Genomic DNA, 10,330 nt, shown 5'->3' with positions numbered 1-10,330 from the left:
GCAGGAATAAGGAATCATACGGTATCTGCAGGTGTGCCTTGCATTCACAGTCCAGTGTGCCAATCACACAGTAAATTCCTCCTGCAGGTTGGTAGCAGGCAGCAGGCTCTGCTTTCCATCCTCTGTACGATACCTCCAGTGCTGAAGACTGTCCCAAGAGTATTTAACAGTACACAGTGTATGGCAGCAGTGGCAGCTTACTTGAGAGGGCAAGATACAGCCAAGTGCATGTTGGACATTGCTGAGGTGATTTATAATGCAGTGGAGATGAAGAGGAAAAGAGGAGTGCCGATATGGGTGGCATGTGCATTTCATTCACTAAGGCTTCTCTGTCAAAATATTAACAAAAGAAAAACAATGAAACATGTGCCTGCAGAGCAAGCCTTAGATTTGATGCAGGATCTCAAGCAGTACATTTCACAGGTATCACAGAAAGTTGAATGTGTCTTTGCATATTCCTCTGTAAAGCCAATCTATGTTGTTTTCAGTAACCTCTTTGGCAATGTTTAGGGATAGTTTCTTTCATTTCTTCCAGATAGGCAGGCAGTTTAGTGCCCTGCCTAAAGGCCACTCTTAGGTTTCACTCATGTGAAACACATGTATTTGAAGTGTCATTTCTGTTATGCTTTTCTCTCTTAAATCTGAGGGAGGTAGATGGAAGACCCGAGAAAGGTGAGAGAGGAGGTTTCTTTGTGGGGCCATAGCTGGCTGTTCAAGTTGTTCAGTGTGAAATCCATCTGTCTTCCCAGATATGCATATCTCAGAAGAATAGCTACTGAGAGTGGCCTCAGGCAGTGGATGGACTTGCATGCCCCCTCCCAGGTCCCTTTCAGTCTGATTTCGCAGTGGGGGAAGACTGAACCCTCAGACTTGCGTAGGGTCCAGCTACCAGCTGCAGTTGCTCATCTGCGCTCCTGCATGCATGTGGAGACAAGCCAGTTGTCGCACAACCTGACAGTACCCTTTTGGAGGACACCACAGAGAATAAAGGAATTCTTCATTTAATTTCAGCCAAGCAAAGACCAAATACAAGCTGAGAAATATGAAATACATCTGCATTGCATCTTTGATGTACTTTGCCTTTAAAAAAGGGAGGGTAGGAAGCAGGAGGACACACATGGAAAGGGGGTGCAAGAGGTGGCACTGAGTGATAGAAATAGCAAACACAGGAAAGAAAGCTGCTTAGCTTGTGGTGGAGACATCAGGGTGAGTGAAAGCTCCTGACAGTTTCTTGAGAATGACAAGGCCCAGAGTTCATTAGATTTGAGCAGTGTCCAAGAAGCAGAAAGATTATATTGCAAAACACAACAGTTAACAAAGAATTTACAAGGAGAAGAAAGCATCAATTAATTCCACATCATACTCTGCAAAAAAGACAGAATCATAGGAAGCACCCCAGTTAGCCTGGCTTACAAGACATTGATAAAACTTTGTGTACAGCAGTGAAAAAATTCACATTCATGAATCAAGTGTTTGGGAATAGATATACACATGATGGAAGAGCCAGCCCCTTCCTCACCACAGCCAACTGTTCAGGGCTCTCTTCCTCTTCCCTGCAGATCTGATGTGCTTGCACAGCAGAGTCTGCTGCAGGATTTGCTTTAGTTTTGCATCTGTCAAAAAACTGCATACAGTCAGACACTGTTCTCACTGCAGATGGGCTGTGAGGGGAGGATGCTACCCCTGGCTGGCATCCCCATCGCTTCCCTCAGCCTACCCCACCCTTTGAGTCTGCCACATTTCTGCTCATACTTTCACCACAAATGACCCAGGTTAAAAAAGCTTTCCTGCCATTAGAAGTATTTGTCCTTTGAGGAGACCGGGCATGTGGTTGTGCTGGGAGACTGGAGAGGCAGCGAGGAGCAGCGAAAGCAGGTGGCAGGGGGACCTGGCCCAGCTGCAGGCGGGACAGCCTTGTTCCCTAGATCCAGCAGCTCCATTTGCAGTTCACCTTGTATTTACCTAGTGCTCACCTCCTTCTAGTCCTCTGCTTCTATCAGTACTACAGATGTGTAGTAATTGTGGGAAGAGACAGGATTCCTTCCACTTGCCACGAGAGGACTGCAGCTTGGCTCACGTAATGTGTGTTTTTCTGTGCGTGCAGGAAGGATTATTGGATGCTAATAAAATTATCAGTGTAAAGAATTGCTATCCACATCCTCCACGGGTACAGACCAGCACCTGCAGAATCCAACCTATTTCCCTTCCAGGAAAATCGCAACTCAGCCAACATCTGTTGACTTGAAATGTGTTTTGCAGGAGTGCTCAGAAAAGCGGATGCATGGCAGCATGCTCCCTACTTCTCCATTCATCTACTATTACGATGATGAATATGAAATCAAGAGAAGAGAGAACAGATTAAAAAGAAAGGTTACAGGTACAGTATATTTTGGGAGATCCCTCCTGCCTTTCAATTCTTTGAAATACTTTCTTCTGTGCTTGCTGCTTTTAGAAATATTGTGGGATTATTTTCCTCTGTTGGGAAAAGCTATAGGGATTTGAACAGGTAGTCTAACGGTAGTAAAAGATTTGTAACTTTATTCATCCATGTCTATCATGGAAATTTATTATGTCAAAACCACTAGGTGGATGTTGTCAGATGTTTTAATTCGAAAAAATCCACTGACATAAAAAATGCTATAAACTAGCAAGAAGAGGATTAAATTGTAATTTGTTAAGATTCTAGTCTGTTGACAGAAAAAAAAACCCACTATGGAAAATGTATCAGAGATATTTTTTTTCTAATTAACTTCATACATACGTAAGGAAAGATGGCTTGGGCACTAGGTTTTAGGTTTTCTGCATGGGTATTGAAATAAACTGCTCTGTTTTACAGAACTACAGGAAGTCAGCTTTCTGCCAGAACAGTCAGAGACACCATGGCAGGAAGAAAAACATGGAGGGCACAGCCATAAGAAAAAGAGCAAGCCTTGGAAAGAACATGGGAAACATAACAAAGATGGCGAGTATCACAAAAAGATGAAGATGTCCTGGGCAGAAAAACACAGAGAAGAGAAACACAGAAGTGATGTTGAAACCAGCCATTTGGAGGGGGACTTCCCTAGAGGGTGTAAAAGGCAGGCATGTAAGGGCAGCAAAATCTGTCACAAGCCCATTTTCCAGGCATTCTCAGGCACCAAGACTGCATATGTGCAGCAGCCTCTGGAAGGTGCTAAAAGGAAGAAGAAATGGAAAAAACAGAAAGATGCCAGTCCTGATATCAATGAGAATTTATTCCTCATAAAACAGAGGAAGAAGAAGTCCAAACAGAAATCCTGGTGATGAGGAAGTAGATAAGGTAGCACTGGAATTTACTGGCTCCGGCTCTGCCTTCTGTTTATTTTTGTCCCTCTTTTAGCACACTGAATTTGAGTCTGTCCCTGAACCAGGGCAGGCATGGCCAGGCACGAGTCACACATCCAACGTCCATCTCTGTTCCTGAAAGGGAGTGCTCTGTCTGTGCGAACAGTGCACTGGACAGGCAGAACATAGGTCTTGTGCCTGGAGTGGCTGTACTTTTCAGCAGTCCCATAATAGGCTGTAAGTTTTATTTTCTTTGCTTGGGAGGGGGTGGGGGGGACAAAGGGGCCATGCTGGGTTTCATAGGTTTTGTTTCTTCACTGGTGAGATGTTGCTCTGCCTGACAGAGCAGGATCTGCTGCTAGGGAGGGCAATGCCTTTGGAGCTGATGCTGGGGACACTCTCACATTAGGAGGAGTGGGGATAGAGACCAGAGACAGGGAGGTAAAGCATGTTCCCTGTGGCCACTTCAATCCTCTCCAGAGTGCAGCTGGGCACTTTTCACTTCTGCCCCTCCTGGAAGGTGCTGCGAAGTCACTGCCTTGCACTTTGGGACATGACAGTTTCCCACCTTGTGCTCCAATGTGGTGTCATGGACCCATCACCCTTGGTGCCATGGCTTTCGGTGCTGAGCACAGGTGAGCTCTGTGCAAGCCTATTCCCTGTCTTAGCTGACTAGTCGGCACAGCAGGAGAAAGCATCTGAGAAATGGAATAGAGTTTACACCTTGAATTAACTATGTCCTTGTTACCCTTCATGTGGAAGCTGTTTCTGGAGAAAAGATAGCAGAGTATGAAAAATGTACTTGATTCCAGACGTACTGTGCTACAATTTAGTAATTTTTTTAAAGACAGTTATTTTTGTACACTGGAATTAAACAAGTGTGTTGTTAAAAGCTTTGTAAGAATAAATGCTTCATCAAAGGAACAACCCAAATAAAAATTTACACAAGGGATATAAAAAAATGTAAGTTTTTTCTATGTTTTCTTGCATTACCAGGCATAATTGAAAACAGTGTCTGCTCCTCTTCCTGAGCTGAAACTACATCACCTCTGGCAAGAGATTTACTAGTTTTGAAACTGAATCTATAGTCTACTGATTCATGACGTAATCTATACTATACCATTCCTTTTGCTAAGCAGTTAATAGTAACTAACAGCACAATTTCATAAAGGTGCATGTCCTCTCTTAATTCTTACTAAGAAATGGGCCTTTGATAATGTTGGTGTTTTAAAATTAGGAAGTATTTGTAACCTGTATTAATGCAGGGATATCTGAGGAGGGGAAATGGGTACACTACAAAAAAATCAAGATTGTCATTCTGTCAGTAGTATTCCATGCTGGTACTCCCTAAATTCATCAGCTTTTTGTTTGGTAAAGTTGCCAGTGAGAACACTGGTATTTTAGTGACTGTATCACCTCATCTCAGAGGTGTTCGGAGTAGAGCTATGCCTACATAATACTTCGGAATCTAATGCCCAGTTTTGCTTAAATATATCCTTGTTGGCAACTGAAATTTATTTTTACTTCACCTCATTGATTATTTGATTGAAAAGTTCCTGGTGATATTGAAAAACTAAATCACTTTTAGGCTTAATAAAAACAATAATTAATTGATTCCACTTCTGAAAAGACTTGCCGCTAACATTGAAACTCATCTTTTCCCATGTGCTGTGTTTTACATCCCTTTTTGTTTGTCAATGCCTTGGTTTGGTCATGTGGCCAGCTTTCTCCAGGAGCTGCACCCTTCTTTAAAGAGCCAGCAAGAGCTCAGGAGACTCTGTTCTTGCTCTTGTGTACCCTAACACCCTCTTGGACAGAAGTGTTACGATGAGGGGGATTCCCAAAGGGACCAGATTCTCCTTCTGCAAGACATGGATGGCTCAGACATCAGGAGTTAGCACTGTCTGGGGCTGTGTAAAAGGCCTGTACCTACGGTACATGGACAGCGTGCAGAGATGGAAGATCTCTGCCCTCATAAATGGTGATAGTGTGACTGCTGTTCTACCTCCAGGTATAACTACAAAGAATGTAAGTACAATAATAGGGAATGCATAACACCCCTAACGTATGATTAGGCAGATTATAGGGAATCTGGCCTCCCAGAACTATTTTCTCCACTGTTTTTCAAGATAATATTCAGTAAGTTTTGGTGGTTTTTTCAGTTAAAAATGACCCAGTGAAATTGTGGCCTCACCATTCTGTTCACTGTACACTAGTGCAGTAAGGACTGGTCCATGCTCTGGAGAGCTTTCAGATCCTCCATGCCTCTCGTTTACTGAATAACATCAAGAGCAGGTATTTTTCTGCTTCACTCCCCCAAAAATGAAGCAGCTTTGTTTTCAAAAATGTCCTAGAGGCCAAGGAGAAAACTGTGAACTGCAATAGCATCTAACGAGAGGTCCCTCTGAGCCGTCAGTCTGTTTGTGAGGTGTTTTATGGGTGCCGTGTGGTGTGCCACGAAAGAAACAAGACAGTTGCTCTTAGACAGGAAGGCCATAAGAGCATTATTCTAATGGCTACTGGGGTAGCATGCTCTGGAAACGTTCCCTACAGAGATCTTCTCTGAGTCTCTGACTGCCCTCATTCCACCATTCTCATCCTCACTTTCAAAGGAACCTGCAAGGAAAGAAAAAGTGCGATTTACTCCTTGTCCAGGCACTATGCAATGGCTTTATGTGAGGAAGCATTATGTAGCAGCCTAGCCAATGTGAGAAGTGACATTGGTAGTGGAAAGACGATGCACACTGAAATGCTCAAGACAAGAAAGTCTATCGATACTAGTATTGCTGGGCTAGCAAGGCTGCTGTAGGAAGACTGATACACCAGTTCAGGAGCAGTGGCATAGCCCCGTGCATAAGAGATGCAGATGCCCTTACAGTGCCCGTGTGCAATGTCAAATGGTGGCCAGGTGTGGAGCAAGTCAAGAGTTTTTCCTAATCCCTCCTCTGAAGATAAGGTGCCTGGCCACTGTGGCAGGACCTAGGCCAGCCTGGAGTCCTGAGTTTTCTCTCTGATGTTCAGTGGCTTCAGCCAACAATATTTCACCTTGGACTCTTCCATGTAATTTTTCAAAACCATTTATGTGCTGGTGAGCAAAAGCCTACCTTGTCATGTGAAGCTAATAGTGGAAAGTTCAGACAAGGTGACTTACACAAGTGCTTTGGTGAAACCCACAGAAGCCACCTTGTCATGTGAAGCTAATAGTGGAAAGTTCAGACAAGGTGACTTACACAAGTGCTTTGGCCTGGCTGTAGATTGCGGCTTCTGCCTGTCACTGTCAGTGACGGTTGCAAGCACCAAATGATACGTTTGTGGTGGAAACGTCTCTGGCTTTCCCTCCGAGTACTGCAGCCACCCAGGCCTGCAAATATCTAATCTGGCTTTTGTTCTGATAGATGTCTGTTGCTTGTGGTTGCAAGACAGTGAGTAAAAGTACAGAGAAAGCAGGGTATTTGGGACCATGGGAAGAGAATAAGATGAAACACCAACATTGGGAAGCAAGTGGGATCTGGATGAAGGAACTTCCTCTAGCAGCTTTGCAAGGGAGGCCAGGATCTGACTGACAGGGGAGCAGTGTTGCAGAGCAGCTCCCAAGCTGAATGTGAGGCAGCATAGCTGCCTCAAAAGAAATAAGGTATTTCTATATATACAGTAATGTATACAAACTGGAGCATGAACCACAATTCCACTTAGGTCTTGGAAGGTTAAGACATCAGCTCAAATACTGACTTATGTCAGGCTTTGCACATCAAGACTGAGCCAATCTGCTCTAGAGGACCCACCAAAGAATTTGGAGAAGAGTTGGAGGGTCCAGATAACACAGCTAGCGAGGAAAGACTGACATGAATGAAGCTGATTCTTTCTAGAGAAAAGCAGCTAGGTAAATAAGGTGCCAAGGAAAGTGGCTATTCTTAATATGGAGGTGAGTACGACAACAAAGCATGCACTTAAAGAACAGAAAGAAAGGTGTAGCTGTGACACTAAGAGACAAGACCTTAAAATGGTAAAGATGACAGAGGACTGCAGCGGGTTGTCTGAGGAGGGTGTGCAGTCTTGCTGGGAGGTTTCAGCGAAGAGTTGAACAAAAATCTGCCTGCTGGAGATGACAGAGATGGTTGAGCAAGCTGATGAGTGGATGAGCTGAGGTCCTTTCCTTCAGTGCTCCCTCAGCAGCCTGCTGCTGCCCTCCCTTGCACATAAGCAGCAGTGCCCTGAGCTGCTGTTGGGCAGAGAAATCCAGCATGCCCATGGCCAGGCACTGCTGGAATCCAGAGCAGGAGAACCAAGACTCTTGCATCCCACCAGCTGCATAGGACCACCCTGTCTTCAGCAATTGCTCCCCAGTCCGGGGTAGTGCTTGGGTGCCTGAAAGTCAGTGCCCCACATCTCACAACCAGCATACTCCACTCCAGCTTAAAAAACATTCCCTCAGACCAGGTGCTGGACCCTTCTTGCACCTGGGAGCAACATGGTACAGCAAGACAACAAGGTTTTGTCTCTTGCCAGCCAGCAGGACCCATGTTCGCCGACATGTTTCCAGGCTTGGAGATGGAGTCCCACAGTGTACATCTAGTCATTGAACCTTCTCCTCTCAGGTCATTAAACTCTACATGGACCCATCAGGAAATCATCTCTGCCTACCTGCTAGAGAAGCACAACCAAGCGTCTGGTCTGTGTGTCATTGCAGTGGGCTCCACTCCAGATCTCTTTCTTGGGCAGCTTGAAACAAAACAGGTTGTGTCCAGCACCAGCAGGCTCTCACTGGTGACCAGTGCTTCCCAGCACTACCAGTAAAGCTTCTGTCTAGCGGCTGATGAATTTTACAGAACTTAGTGCAAAAATAGTACAGTTGAAGATGTTTTTGCATTAGATGAGGACAGGATAAGGAAAATGGCAAAAAGGGGTGATGCTGATGTATTTTCCACCAGCAAAAATGCCACCACATTAGGTACTAAAGGAAAGCACTGCATTAAAATCCTGTTCTGGACCAGGTGACTTGCAGACTGAGGTACTTTCATCAAGCTCCATTTTATCCTATTAAACCAAAGTGTACTTCAGCCTGTCATTCCTCCCACCTGCTTTTTTCCCCCCCTCCTTTAAAGAACTGTCAGTCTTTACTCCAGAGATGCCTGGGACTGAAAAACATGCTTATCCCAGGAGAGGGTAGTGTCTCGAGGTCACAGCTGATGTGCACTGGTGAAGCAGCATGAGGAAACCTACATTGCGTGAATAAATAAAGGGCCATAGCTCAGCCCAGACTCTGTGGAGGAAACAAGATGGATGGATCAAAAGGTCAGAGTCTTGTCTGATAATGGGGGCAGTTGTCCCAGGAGTGAAGAGGGGAGAAGAGAGTACTGGGTCTATAATTTGTTGCAGCCCCCACACAGCAAGGTTGGAGAAGGAAGGAATACTGTGATTTGAGGTGTACATCTCTGCAGGATGCCACCATGTACTGGAAGAGAATTAAACGTCTCTTTGTAACACAGTGGAACAGAGGGCTGGCTCCTTGAATCTTTCTTTTTCCTAAAGTCTACCTAAAAACCTCTCTCTCTCTCTCTCTCTCTCTCTCTCTCTCTCTCTCTGTGTCTCTGTCTCTCAGCTCAAGCGATGTAGAATCTGCTGGGAAAGTCATTTAACCAAGCATGTCTGAGCTATGTGCCCACACTGTACCATGCCGCTGGGAGCAGCAACCAGCGTTTCAGACACTGAGAGCCACCCCACATGCCCCCACACAGCCGGTGATGCCTGGGGCACTGCGGCTGCATCCCAGCCTGAAGCCCTTGTGCGCAGCCCCAAAGGAGAGGTTTGAAACCTGTGGCAGAAAGGTGATCTGCTCCCACATCGCCGACACTGTGTCTCCAGCCAGATCGTCAGGAAAGCACCAGGCATGAGCAGCATCCTGCTGATGGCAGGGCCAAAATTTGGGGCTTCCCCATCAGGCAACGCTGCTACCAAGGTTGAGGTTAGAGCCCTGTGCTGGTCTGACCGGGGTGTGCTACCTCCTCCGGGCTGGCACCGTTCCTCCAGCAGCAGCGCTAGGTAGTCTGTCTTAGAGACCACAGCTCTCCAGGCTGACACCCGGTTTGTCAGCAAGCCAGCAAAGCTGTTTGCCCCAGGGGGTCCCTGCAGCAAAAAATTGGTTCCTGAGCTCCCCGTGGCATCAGGGCACCACAGCACGGATCCGTGTCCCAGTCCTGCCCAGGCAGAAGCTGCAGTGGGAGCAGTTGGTGTGGGGTGTCCCAGTGCTGGACATAAAGGTTGGTGCACTGAGGAGGGAGAGATGAGCATCCTGTTTTGCTAGCCAAAGCCCAGACACATATGCCCAAGACCTGCTGCACAGGCAGGAGCTGAGCGCAGGCATGGTCCCCATTGCCCCTGGAACCATCCTCCTTCCCTTGGGCAAGGAGCTGCAGCTACACGAGGCTTGGCAGAGCACATGGAGCTTTCAGCCCTTGATCTCTGCCAAGAAGTAGTGTCTTTCCATGGGTTATTTGCAGAGCATGACTGGGATTGGATTTGCTGTGCTTTGCAACAGAGCTGTCTGGCTTTGGCCTTCTTCCTTAACCACAGCTCAGAGGACACCGTCACCTCCCTGCTTTGGAAATCCCAAGGCTAATTTGTCTCACAAACACTTCATTTCGTTTTAAGGCAGCAGCCCTGGTCTCAGCTGGGAAGAGGAGTACCACCTCTGGTCTCTGCTGGACACACAGGACCTCATGTTGCCCCCATGTCCTGCTGCTGGTAGCCTGAGCAGCCACCACCCGCAGCAGGAGGCCCATGCACTCCCACCCCATGTATTGCAAGTGTGGAAGCGTGGGCTCAGGCCCAGCACCCATGTTTGCCACCAGCGGTAGATGTCTGTCCTGGCAGAGGTGACAGCAGGGAAGGAGCAGGCGGACGGGCAGAGCTAGTGGGGGGCATTGCACCACCGAGCTGGGCTGTGGGAGGGCACATGCCCAGCCATGGCACCCGCCTCAGGGCTGGCGGACGCGTGGAGGATGCTGCTCTGTGCTGTAGGAGCAGCCAG

General features: G+C 46.7%; 1 protein-coding gene across 1 annotated transcript in view; it reads left to right on the top strand.

Annotated features, from left to right (window-relative positions):
• Positions 1 to 3,282, top strand: part of ZCCHC7 (zinc finger, CCHC domain containing 7) — a gene marked incomplete at its 5' end in the record, with an annotated part of 39,855 nt that extends 36,573 nt beyond the window's left edge. Inside the window, 2 exons of the mRNA XM_010281912.1 lie at positions 2,260 to 2,377; positions 2,837 to 3,282. Coding sequence (XP_010280214.1) covers positions 2,260 to 2,377; positions 2,837 to 3,282 — 564 coding nt within the window. The remainder of the gene's footprint in view (positions 1 to 2,259; positions 2,378 to 2,836) is intronic.
• Positions 3,283 to 10,330: the final 7,048 nt, after the last annotated feature.

The sequence above is a fragment of the Phaethon lepturus genome, unplaced genomic scaffold (assembly GCF_000687285.1).
Source record: "Phaethon lepturus isolate BGI_N335 unplaced genomic scaffold, ASM68728v1 scaffold14672, whole genome shotgun sequence".
NCBI classification, from domain to species: Eukaryota; Metazoa; Chordata; class Aves; order Phaethontiformes; family Phaethontidae; genus Phaethon; species Phaethon lepturus.
The sequence above is the reverse complement of the archived record's forward strand: the minus strand, read 5'-3'. Positions and strand labels throughout refer to the sequence as shown.